Source organism: Guillardia theta (assembly GCF_000315625.1).
Source record: "Guillardia theta CCMP2712 unplaced genomic scaffold GUITHscaffold_167, whole genome shotgun sequence".
NCBI classification, from domain to species: domain Eukaryota; class Cryptophyceae; order Pyrenomonadales; family Geminigeraceae; genus Guillardia; species Guillardia theta.
In genome coordinates this window covers 61,942-74,707 of record NW_005434509.1, presented here as the reverse complement: position 1 = coordinate 74,707, position 12,766 = coordinate 61,942, and the positions used below count along the sequence as shown (strand labels likewise).

The following is a 12,766-nucleotide window of genomic DNA, read 5'->3' as shown; positions in this document are numbered from 1 at the left end:
GTACCCCTGGAATACGATCAGTGATGCGTTTTCAATGTTGGTGAGGTTGAACTCGATCGTGTACTCCACGTTCTTGTTCAAAGTCCCCGTCGGTGTCAGCATCATCTTGGACGCGCTCTTGTCCCACGTCGCCGTGATCGTCACTGTCGTACCGCTGGACGGCACCGCGTACATGGTGAAGTTCTGCGACGGGGTGCTGAAGTCGGACAGGCCCGACAAGGTGATGGTCGGGTAGACTTGGGCGGAGTAGTCGTTGCCGCAGGTGCCGAGGATGTCCATGTTGGAGGTGAAGTTGAAGGTGAGGGTGTTGATGCCGCAGGGGAAGGGGTTCGAGATTTTCACATCGTATGTCACAATCAAGTAAGGAAAGCTGTAAGTTCTGGTTATTGTTGAGGATGTTGTGCTCTTCAAGGTTATACTTGTGCTGAGGGAAGATCCCGCAAGACGAGTGCTTGTAGTAGCAACGTTGATGTTGTTCAACCTCGTGAAGGTGATGTTGTAAGCCTCCTGCGCCTTCAGCCATCCCAAGTATTCAGGTTTTGTTTCGATGGAGTAGGAGTCTCCTTGCAACCAGTAAGTGTTCGCACTGCCCTGCAGAACTCCTGTAAGAACTGGAGCATCAAGGGATGTATTGGTCTGGAAAGCATTCAAGCCTGTCACTGAGATTGTAGAGAAGGTTGAATCGTAACATTGGCCAAACACAGGAGTGGTGGTCGCGAAGCTCAATGTCACCGTGTCAGAGGCACAGGGGTTTGTGGAGCTCAGATAAATTGAATAGTAAACAAAGCTGAATGTTTGGATGTACAAGGGGCAAGCAGCGCCAACTGGAAGAGAAATAGTACCAGACATACGATTTTGTAGATCAGATGTGCCATCCATCAGAGTGGAAGTGTCGAATACAGTGGCTGTATCGTTGATCAGCTGAACACTATTACCTGCTTTGTTCGCATCGTTTCCGAAACTCACAGTCATTGACAATGGATTGCAACTTGCATGGCTTCCTGGGTTCTTCAGCCCGAAGCTGAAGGATACGTTGTACACATCCGAAGTCGCTGATGCTACCGAGTGTGTCAGGTTCAACAAAAGCCTGCCATCAGTCTTCATCCAAGTGCCCTGGATCGCCCCCGATAGCTGTCCTCCTCGAGCGCCCGTCAGCGTCACGGTCAAGCTCGTGTCGGCCGTGACGCTTCCTGTGAGGCCGCTCAAGGTGATCATTGGGTAGCATCCCTTCCGCAGCGGCACGTTGGTCGTGACCTTGACTCCGATGGTGTTGTTGTCGCAAGGGAACGGCGAGCTCTGGACCGCCGTAGCGACGAATCTGACTTGAGCGAGGAAAGTGAGGCGCTGATACGCCTGGGAGGACGAAAAAGTGAAGGATGAGTCCCAATACAGTTGATTGGTATACAGGGTCACAGACTCCACGGCGCTCTGATTGTAAGACCAGGAGAACGGAGTTCTTGCCGTCAGCTTCCAGAAGCCAGACTCTACACGGTTGGCAGGGTTCACGTACGGCACCCGGAGCACCCTCGTGCATGCAAGATCCTGCCAGTAGCCCGAGCAGCCGGTCTGGTAGATCTCCTGCCGCCCGCTGATGTTGAACTGCAACGAGCTCGTCCCGTCCGTCTGCACCGCCACGCTCTCTCCGTCGAGCGTCGGGCTGTTGGCCGAAGCAACCTGCGCGCCGGTGAGAGAGAAGCGCGTGTCGCAGTGGTAGGGGACGTTGCTAGTGAAGACGACGGTGATGGTGTTGTCGTCGCAGGGATAGAAGGATGACTGGTTGGCGACGACAGAACGGAATACAGGAGTGATGATGTCGATAAAGTCACGACGAACATTGTGAACATAACCTGATGCTTCCATCTTACTGACATGTACCCTTGGATCACGACCAGTGGACCCTCCCATTTCGTTGTTGGTGAGGTTGAACTCGATCGTGTACTCCACGTTCTTGTTCAAAGTCCCCGTCGGTGTCAGCATCATCTTGGACGCGCTCTTGTCCCACGTCGCCGTGATCGTCACTGTCGTACCGCTGGACGGCACCGCGTACATGGTGAAGTTCTGCGACGGGGTGCTGAAGTCGGACAGGCCCGACAAGGTGATGGTCGGGTAGACTTGGGCGGAGTAGTCGTTGCCGCAGGTGCCGAGGATGTCCATGTTGGAGGTGAAGTTGAAGGTGAGGGTGTTGATGCCGCAAGGGAAGGGGTTCGATATCTTGATGTAGCTCTGAATCACTAACTCGCCCCAAGTGATGGATATGTCGTTCACAACGTCACAGTCAAAGCTCAAACGAGGATTCGAATTTTGTCCATATTCAACATTGTACACAGAGAAATTCACAAAGACCGTTCCTGCCTGTTGGATGTAAGTTGAGAACTTATCAAGGGAGATATTCATGTACTGAGATGAGTCCCAATACATGATGGTAGATGTGCTGTAACCCAACGTGACTGATTGATTCAAGTAACCAGATTGAGCTGGAATACGAGACAACTTGAATACCCTGACCTTGTCCTGGCAGAACGGATAGAGATCTTGATTTGGAATGATTGCGAATGATATTGAATTCTGGTGACAGTAATCAACCGAAGAGTATGTTGCATAAGCCATGAAGCCAACATTATTGACCCTAAACGCAGATGATGTCTGAAGGGTCAACCTCGTGATTGCTTGCACACCACCATAGATCAAAGTTAAAGATGGAGATGGATCTCCGCGTGAACACGATGGATTGCTGATGTTGAACTTGATTGGGTAACTCCATTCTGTGAGACTAGTGCCCGAACTGTATTCGTCAGGTTGAAAATGTGCCCTCAAAGTCAAATTGACAGAAGTCATCGAGTAGGTAATGGAGTTTCCTGCAGTGGAGGAGTTGAACAGAACAGCATCACTGCTCATTTGGCCTGTCATCGGATCGTAGGGTCGATAAATTCTATCGAGACCAGCCAGCGTGATTGTAAGAGGGCATCTCTCATACAGCGGAACATTCAGAGACAAGGTCATACTAATCTGATTCTGATCGCAGGTTTTCGATGAAGTTGACGAAAACGTTGCGCTGGTTACCTTGGCTGCAAAAACGCGGTTGATAGATGTATCTATAGATGACATCGAGATGCCGCTGCCAACAGCGATGCTGAGCGTTGCAGATGAATACGAGCTGGGCGTTGGTACGTTATAAAGACAGAATTTGACCTTGTACTCAATCTCACTGTCCAAAGGAGTGGCAACAGACATCGTTAAACTGTTTGATGAAGATGACGATAGCCATTGAGCTTGTCCAACTGTATTCGTGCTGTCCTTGAACAAGTCTTGGTGGTTGAGTCCACCGGAACCATCCGCAATGCTGACATTCGAGCTTGTCCATGTCAGTCCAGGAAGTCCACTGATTGTGAAAGCAGTCCCTTCTGTCAAAGCAACGTTCACAATGAAATTCAAACTGATGCAGTTTTTGCCGCAAGGGAACGTACTGCTCTGAGTCATCCTAAGGTAGCAGAGTTTTGCTCTGAGGAGGTTGAAAGGCTTTGAGTACTCCACCAGTTCTGTGCTGAGAAGGCATTTGGTAGCCGACAAAGTGGAACAGCACGAGAGCGTTTGATCGAAGTCCATGGGTGCAGCTGAGATGTTCATGGCATCGCAGGAAATAGAAACAGACTGAGCGCTATGCTGTCCGTTGGGATTCTTCATGCGGAAGGAGATAACATACTCATGTGCAGGTACAGTGACTATCTGAGGAACGAGCGTGAGGGAGGCAGTACTGGAGTTGTCCCACGAGCCGTATCCCACTTGACCATCGATGCTCTTGAAGGCCAAGGGATCGCTTTCACGTCCGCTGCATTTGCCGCGCATCGGTGTAAGAGCAACAGGACCAGATGCGACGCCGTTGGTTGTTGCCAGGAGGTTGGAAATCTTGATCTTCACGGTCTGGTCGTTGCAAGTTGGTGGAATTGGAACAGTCGAAGCTAGAGTGACCGTGATGGTGTTCTGGGCTCCCTGGTAGGGAGAAGACTGGCCGATCCTCTTGTAGCTGAAGAAGCCACGGAAGACCACCAAAGGTGCGGCATCCCCCGCTCGAGCTCCCTGAATTCCATACTTGCTCCTCAGACAGGTTGAGTAGTCGTTGGGAATCATGGCTTGTGTGATACACAGCTTGTCTGCCTGTATGTACAAGGTTGCAGCACTTCTCAGCAAGCGAACGGAGCTGCCAGGGCCTTCGGCGGTTGGATTGATCACGTCAAACGCAACCGTGTACCTCGTATCTTGAGCGGAATCGCCAGCTAAGGCGAAGACGAGCATACCACTAGCAGCGCTGTAATTGCCGGAGGTTGGAAGCACTTGATCGTGGGAAACGAAGAGATCCGCCATCACGCCATCGCGAGTCACCACACTCGTCAGACCCATGATGGTCAACTTGGTACCTTTTGCAAGTTTTGCACTGGTTTCGAACATCACAGAAATGCGGTTCCTGTGACAGGGGTATGGATTGTCCTGCGAAGCAAGAAGATACGTGAAAATGCAGACTGCCTTCGGCGTCGCTTTCAGTGCAGGGGTAGAGCTAGAGCCAACTACACGAATGTCGAAAGAGCTCAAATCCTCAGCTGTCGCAATTGGCCTACTGAGACTTCGAAGGCCCAGCACAAGATCGGACTCAAGTTCCTCCTCGAGAAGCCGTCTTGTCGCCGCAGTCACCGTGTTTGATGTAGTCACCGTGTTTGATGTAGGGTTGTAATTATTCGTGAAATAGTTCAAATCAGTAAGGGCCAAAGACAACTCCGATGCAAGTAACCACAAGGTGTTGACGTTCTCAAAATACGCGATGGTTCCACGGGTAGAGTTCATGTAGTTCACCAACGAGATCTGAGCTGCACTGATCTGAGTGGAGTTAAGGGAACCAAAGTCAATAAGGAAGGAGGATTTGAACAAGTACGTCTGATTGTTGTAACAAATCAAACCAGGTGCAGGCTGGGGAGGACATGGGTTTTGCAGCAGGATCTTGAAGCAGTATTGTTGATTTGCCTCGGCAAATGTGATATTCACACTCAAGGAAGACTCATTCGGGAATCGTGGCAGATAGTACTTGCCGTATGGAGCAGTATTGAGAGAGTTACCGGTGCAAGGATAGATTGGGAGGCTGTCCGTGGACGATGTGTTGTGTATTCCTAGGTTCGGAACGTAGAGCTCATAAGGGCAATTTTGCACTATTTTCTGTGAAAAATTGACATAGATGTAATATTCTGCAGTGGAGCAATCAAAGTTCCACATCACTTCTTTGGAGATGGTTGCATTTGCCCTGGCAGTCTGCAAGGCCACAGCAGTCACAGGGCTTGTCAGATTGTTATTATCTTTCTCGAAAGTGAAGCCAAAATAGACGTTACTGCCCACAAAGTTTTCTGCCCTGGGGTTGATCAAGGTAAATTTGAGGTCATACGGAGTGTCTTTAGGAACGTCTTTCAGCAAACGGAAGAGTATGGTGCCGGTGCTCTGATCCCATTTGAGTGACGAGGCCATCACGATACCGCTGGTCACTGCGGTACCAGTCAAAGCTGCCAAAGACGTTGTCTGTGAGTACTTGAAGCCACGGATGGTGATTTGACCACTGTTGCTCAAACAGCTCTTCCGGATGACCTGAGTTGCTTGGAAGGTGATTGTGATATCGTTTGAGTCACATGGGATTGTTGACGACTGCGAGTATGTTGTACTCACGCTGAAGCCCGACCTGAAACCTACCGAGTAATTGAAGGATTGCGATCCTTTTGCCTTTAAGGCCTCCACGCGTGGCACGAAGTTAGACTGTGAGCAATCGAACTGATCGTTGAAGGAGTTGAAGCTGAATTGCACATTCTTATTCGCTGCTAAACCTTCGGGTAGCAATGTCACCGCCAAAGCAGCATTATTGAAAACAGCCGAGGTCTCAACGTCGGAAGATGACAACAAAACCAATGTATCCGTTGCATCAATGAACATGCATGGCCCGAAATAGAACATCAACTGCTCTCCGGGACACTTAAAGGAACTTCCAGTAGTGAATTGCACCGTAATTGTGTTCTTCTGATCGCACGGGACATCTGAAGAGGAAGTGATCTGAACGTTTGAAAGGACGACGCCTGTTCCATAATAACCAAGTCGAGAGCCTGGCTTGATCAGCAGCCCTCCCGAGCTCGTGACTCCATAGGTTCCGTTAAGAGTCAAAGTCCTGTTGAAAACGTCCACTGTATTGTCGACGAGAACAAGAAGCGTGTACTGGCTGCTCGCCATCCTGGGGGTTGAAGATGCAAGCACAGCAGACCAATCATTCTGATTTGAATCGGGTCTTGGATTGAACTTGGAGTCCAGGCCTCCGAGGGTGATTGTTGGGTTACACAAGGAGTTGAGACCCACGCTGATCTGGAAGTTGATAGTGAGAGTCACTCCAGCGACACAAGGGTCCTTGCTTGTCTGGGAGATGCTTGTGATGGTTAATGCCGGTACATCTAGGTAGAGCGGTTTCTCATTCGTCACATTAGAGACATTCATCTTGACCGATGGAAGGACGGGAAGAATATCCTTCTTGACATGGATATCTTGAACCGAGCTGACAGCCTTGTTCCTCAACCTAACCATGAGGACGTGGACTTGACCAGCATTCCACGGATGAGTAGCATCAATGCTTGGTGACAGAACCAGGTTTCCACCTGCAAGGTTCAGACTGACATTGACATTGTTGAACTGTTCTGAATAAGCGGATGCAGATGCGTCATAGGCAAAGTTGCTTCCAAATCCGCTCAGTGTGAACTGAGTGTCACACGCTGAAAACAGCGGAATGCTGGTGGTGATCTCGACACGGAGGTAGTTGATATCGCAAGGAACAGAATTGTTTTGTGACACATAAGCTTGAGTAATCACTCCACTCACAACACGGCAGACGCTCCACTCGTTGTGTTGCAACAAAGAGCTGTAGCTCTGCGCAGAAGTGTCACACGAGGCCTTAGCAGGTGTAAACCATGGTTGCGTGCTCAATGACCACTGAGTCAACACGTTACAATTATTCGATTGCGCACCACTATTCCTGACATCAAACTGAGCTTTGAACAGAGAACCCCTTGGTACCAAAGAGTTGATCTGAATGGTGATGTTTGACAGGCTTGATGAACTATTCCAATAAGCAACGGGGTTCACCAAGGTAAGACCTCCCAAACCAGTGACCTGAAGGTCAGGACTTTGTTGTCCGTAGTAGGCTGGCAGATTGCCGATTCGTACAGTCCATCCACAGCCAGGAACCATTTTGACCGGGACGTTCACGAGGACTGTTACTGTGTTCATGTCACATGGGTAGTTCGTCGTCTGATTCATGTCAAACGTCAAGTCATTGTACTGAACCATCATGACGTTGCCCAATGAATTCCAAGTGCTGTACCTATTTGTGTCAGAAGGATTGTATCCGAAGTTCTGGGCATTAATGTTGATGGTCTTAGATGGCTGATTTCTTGCTGGGTTGCGAACCTTGAACTGTACAGTTGCAGTCTTGGTATCGAACGGAAGCAACTCAGTGACAGTCCAAACCAAGCAAGAGCATCCATCCCATACCAAAGTATCATTCATCAGAATTTCATTTTCGAACTGATAAGAGAACGAGAGGTTGACTGAAGCGATCACAGGATTGGAAAAGTTGCAGATGTGAATCGTAGGTTTGCAGGTCTCCGTCTGGAAGATCGGAGTGTTGGCCTTCAGGCTTGAAATTGTGATGCTGTTTTCGTCACAAGGTTCACTGCTGGAGTCAGAAATCGAACCTTGGAACTTGGTCTCGTAGATGACCATCGCCTTTTTGGAGTCCGTGAGATCATGCACGAATTGCAAGCTTGTGGTAGTGTATGAACCAAAGGTTGCTGTGATGTTGATCGTTTGGTATGGCTGTGCCTTGGCATCGTTGGTCACATTGAATTTGAGCTGGATATCAGTTCCACAGTCAATGGTGGTAGTAACTTGGAGAGTAAGCTTCTTGTTGGTGTTGTCCCATGTACCCTTTCCAACTGATCCTCCCAATGAAGAAGAAAACATCATGTGCTGACCAAGCATGTTGTCACCTCCTCCAAGGTCTATCTCGCCGGAAGGAGCATGCGCACCGGTGAATCCAGAGAGAGTGATCACCGTCTTGTTTGCCGGCATCGGGGCATTCGACGTGATCGTGATGGAGATCGTGTTGATGGCGCACGGGTAAGGTGTGCTCTGACCGATGTATCTCGTGCAGAAGTAAGGCGAATGAACCTTGAACGGCTCAGCATCACCATATTGTGTCTCCTGCCCATAACCAGTAGTATCAACCCTCAGTGAATCAGCAGCAACAGCGTGCCCAACAGGAGAGCAACTGGTGCAGCACAAGACACTAGATTTGTCGCTCGTAATGTTTTCTGAGCACCCTCCAGATCCGAGCACCTGATTGTCGTTGGTGTAGGTTGAGCTCACTTGTGTCTCGACCTTGAGGGGTGTAGGATTGTTCTTCGTCATGGGGTTGATTGCCTGAAACTGCAGAACGATTGGTGTGTTTGCATTGATCTGCGCCCCTACCCACATCTGAATGCTGTGATAGTTTTGTCCAGAGCATGTGAAATCTGTCAATGCTCCGTAACCTGATGTGCCGCCAACGGCCGCATCCATGAAAGATGAGGCCGCAAGCTTGCTCTCGGAGTCACACTGACCTGGAGCGAACCAAGCGTCGTTTCCAGTCCTGTAGATATGAGTCTTTCCGACCAACGACACACTGTTCATGTTGGAAGTGAAGGAGACACTTGGCAACGCGAACGTGGGATTTGAATCGGAATCAGCGAGACGGGTCATAGCGATACGGATGTAATTCACACAGTTGGTTGGGAAGAATGGCACATTGTACTGAAGAGTGACAGTGATGGTATTTTGACAACCAGGATAAGGTGAAGTCTGACCAGCTGACTTATATTTGTAAGTCATCGCAACAATTGCGAGAGGCAAGGACGAGTTGACAGTTGCCTCAAAGTCAGTAATCGGTTTGCCTGCGACACGAGTCATAGGAACGAGGCCTGGTACGTAGGTGATGCGGAAGTTCACAGCAGGAGAAAGCTGATTCTTCGCCTGGTTCCTGAGACCGAAACTCATCGAGTAAAGGTAGTTTCCGATCGTGTTCCCTTGGTTGCCAGTGCTGATTGGAATCACAAGGTTGCCTGTTGCCTGCGTCCATGTACCTGGCCCGAAGTTGACTTCGTTAGCTGACTCTTGGATGGTAAGGCTGCTAGTGTCTGGGGTGATCGACCCGGTCAGACCATTGATCGTCAACGAAGGCATGCATGCAGTGTAAATCGGAGACCTGGTCTGGAACTCCACGTAAATGGTGTTATCAGCGCAAGGATAGAAAGTTTTCTGCCAGATGTTGGCAATCGTGACAGAGTTGTTACGGACGTACAAAGGATCTGAGTCCATAGCAGTCCTTTCTCGCACATAGTAGGAGTTGTTCTGAGTCACCGATACATCGAATGTTGCCAAGCGATATTGGGAAGTGATGCTTGGCAGGGAGTCCGTGATCGTTTGCTTGATTGTATCAATGCTGACCTCCGTGGTGTAGAGATGAATTTCAATGGAACTTGCACTCTGAATTGAAACATTGTAGTGCCAGAGGATTTTCGCATGTCTGAGATTGCTCTCAAGTGTATTCAAGAACTGGGTTTGCAAACTTGAAAATGACGAAGTCCACATCAGAGGAACAGAATTGTTCACCAAGGTCACATTCAGCTTCAAGTTGTATGCCAGCAATGGATTCATGACGGAGGAATCGAAATCCGAAGGGAACAGGTCGCTTCCAGTTGCATTCTGAGTGATAGTTGGGATTCCGCTGTAGCTCCATGATTGAGTAGTAGAATCATTCACAGACGTCAGACTGATCTGGATACCGACATTCCTTCCAGGTTGGGCCACGTTCGGATTCCGAAGATCAAACGAGAACTTCCAACGCAAGGCAACCGTGGTATCCGAGGAAGGCATCATCGTCATGAGCTGTGGCTTAGTCCACGTACCAACAATATTTTGCGAGTCATCCCAGGTTACATTGATCGGACCGTTAGCAGTCACTGCGTTGTCCAAGCCGCTCAGAGTGAGTTTTGGCTGGCAGTTAGTCAACATGGTGACGTACTGGGAGCGGAGCGTCACAGTGATTGTGTTGGGGCTGCAAGCAAATGGCGACGATTGCCAAATGCCGAGGTCAAGGAAGGAGAGAGCTGCGACACGCATGGGGATGGCATCGATACCCTGAGAGGTGGTCTCCAGGCGCGTCCTATAGGCGAGTTGAGATACGGTGAAATTCACTTGACTGTCTCCATTTCCAGGAGCGGCTCCATGCGTGAGCTTGAATTGAAACGTGTGCGGTTCACCAGCTGTCACGATCGACATGACCTTGGCAACGAAAACTCCATTAATCCTGTCGAAGGTTGCGTCTCCGATCAGATTGCTAGTCGACGAGAACTCATACATCTGCGTAGCCGAGTACTTGAGTCCAGTGATAGTGACGACATGGTTACATGCTGGTATCAAGGGCACCGAAGTGTTGAAGGAAACCATGATGTTCACAGGGAGGCAGGGGGTTGTAACATTGAAGTTCGTGATGGTAGAAGATTGGTGGACAAATCCTCCCATCTCAATGCTTCGGATGTAACCTGCGCGTGCATCTTCGGCTGTTGGAAGAAGGCTTGACGCCGCATATCCATCGAAGCTGACGGATTCCGTCAGGTTCTGCATTGGCACACGAGCAATTGGAACTGTTCGTTGCTTATACAGGCTTCCCTCAATGTATACAGTGAACGCGCTTCGTGCAGCACTGGGATTCTTCAAGGTAAACTTCAGGTCGAAAGATGCATCGGCCTCGGAACACGATTGGTTCTTCAACTTCACCAGGTCAAGAATCAATTTTGGATGGCTCCAATCATGCATCGATGTCAGGTTGGTATTCACATCAGTCACTTGAATGATTTGAGAATCATGGATGAAATCCAATCCATCGATAGTAACTCGAGGGTTGCAATCCAGAGGAATGTGCCCCACGAGGTTGAACTGAACATGGATTGTGTTGTTATCACAAGGCCAGGGCGAAGACTGTGCGATCTTCGCAGCTTGAATCTTCAATGTATCGACCGACAGGGGGACCTTCTTGCCAGTCGGAACAGTGAAGGTGTACACATCTGTGAGAACCTGCGAGCCTTGAATCTTGACGTTTGTCGCACCAGTGCCATCTTCTGAGTTGAGTAGGGAGAAAGTGAAATTGATTGGGGTATTCTCTTGCAAGTCAGACGAATTTAAGCGCAGGATAAAACTTCCATTGCCATTAAACCAACTGGCTGTGTCGTAGAAGACATCAGACGTGATGGCGATGGAACCATCAGGGGTTCGACTGTTTGTCAAGCCAGAGATGACGAGGTAAGGCTCACATATCTTTCTAAGCGGCACCGTTGGCGTTAGTTGCACATATATTGTGTTTTGACAGCAGGGGTTCGAAGTTGACTCCCAGATTATGGGAGTCAAATCTCCTCTCATCACGTACATCGGGCAGAAGGGTAGATCCTCTGAGTCCATCTTGGAGGTACCGATACTTTGTGTGTAGATGTTTACCATGGCACAACCTTGTGCACGCTTGGGGTTCCTTACCGTGAACTTGATCGAGAACATACTGCTGCAGTCAAGGTTCTCTCTGAGGTACAAAGTTAAGGAGAAGTCAGAAGCATCCCACTGGCCCTCAGCGGCGGCATATCGCCCAAACAAGTTCTGATCGCGCAGACCTCCTGAGCCATCCGTCAGAGTGAGATTGCGACTAGTGAGGTCCGCGTTGGTCAAATTAGAGAGCTTGATCGTGTCTCCTTTGTTCAAAGGAATCGTAGATGAGATGGTCACAGTCAATTCGTTATCGGCACATGGCCATTTCACCGACTGTCGGATACGCTTGATACAGAAAACAGGCGTCTTGATCTTCATTGGCGAAGAGTCTCCAGCTTCGCCCTGATCGCAGATGCAGCAAGGAAATCCAGGATCGTTTGTCAAGGCTAACGAGTTGATTCTGGTCCTAGTACAGCTAGTGTACATTGGCAGATTGGTAGTCAGCGAGATAGTAGCAGCAGCCTGATTTGCTGGAGGATTCTTCACCTGGAAGGAGAAAACATAATTCGTGTCCATCTGAAAGTTTTTAGCCAAGTTGAGAGCCAAGGACTTAGCCGTGTTGTCCCACAATCCCGTTCCCAGAACATTGCTGCTGTTCGGACGGAAGAAGTAGGTAGCATCTTCGCTACCCTCACACTGGCCGATGACAGCCAAGGATATCATCCCATGAGTTGCAACAGCATTAGTGAATCCAGTCAGAGTGATCTGAGGCTTGCAAGCATCCGTGATCAAGAGTGGAATGTTGGTGCTGAGTGTCACAGTGATGGTGTTGTGGCAATTTCGATGAGGGTTGCTCTGTCCGATGTTCTTAGTAACGAAAGCAAGACCTCTCAGGTTCATCGGCCAGTATTCCTTCTGGTTAGAGTAACAAGAATCTGAGAGAGGAGCAGATGGAATAAGCATGTAGCTCCTGCTGCAAGATCCTTTCAGGGTAGTCATGAGCGAGAACGGAGCATCTCTGCTCGATTCAGAACGCTGGCTGGGATTGGTGATGTTGAAAGAAAACTGATGCACGGCATTTCCCGATGCATCTTGGACAATCTTTACAACGAGGTCATTGGCAGATGTCACAACCGCGGTTGAATTGAACACTGTGCTGTCAGACTCAATTTGGATGGTGCCTGGGGCA

The 12,766-nt window shown here is 49.3% G+C and overlaps 1 protein-coding gene across 1 annotated transcript in view; it reads right to left on the bottom strand.

The window, feature by feature from the left end:
• GUITHDRAFT_120013 (hypothetical protein) overlaps positions 1–12,766 on the bottom strand; it is a gene marked incomplete at both ends in the record, with an annotated part of 38,334 nt that overhangs the window by 14,013 nt on the left and 11,555 nt on the right. Inside the window, one exon of the mRNA XM_005820719.1 lies at positions 5–12,758. Coding sequence (XP_005820776.1) covers positions 5–12,758 — 12,754 coding nt within the window. The remainder of the gene's footprint in view (positions 1–4; positions 12,759–12,766) is intronic.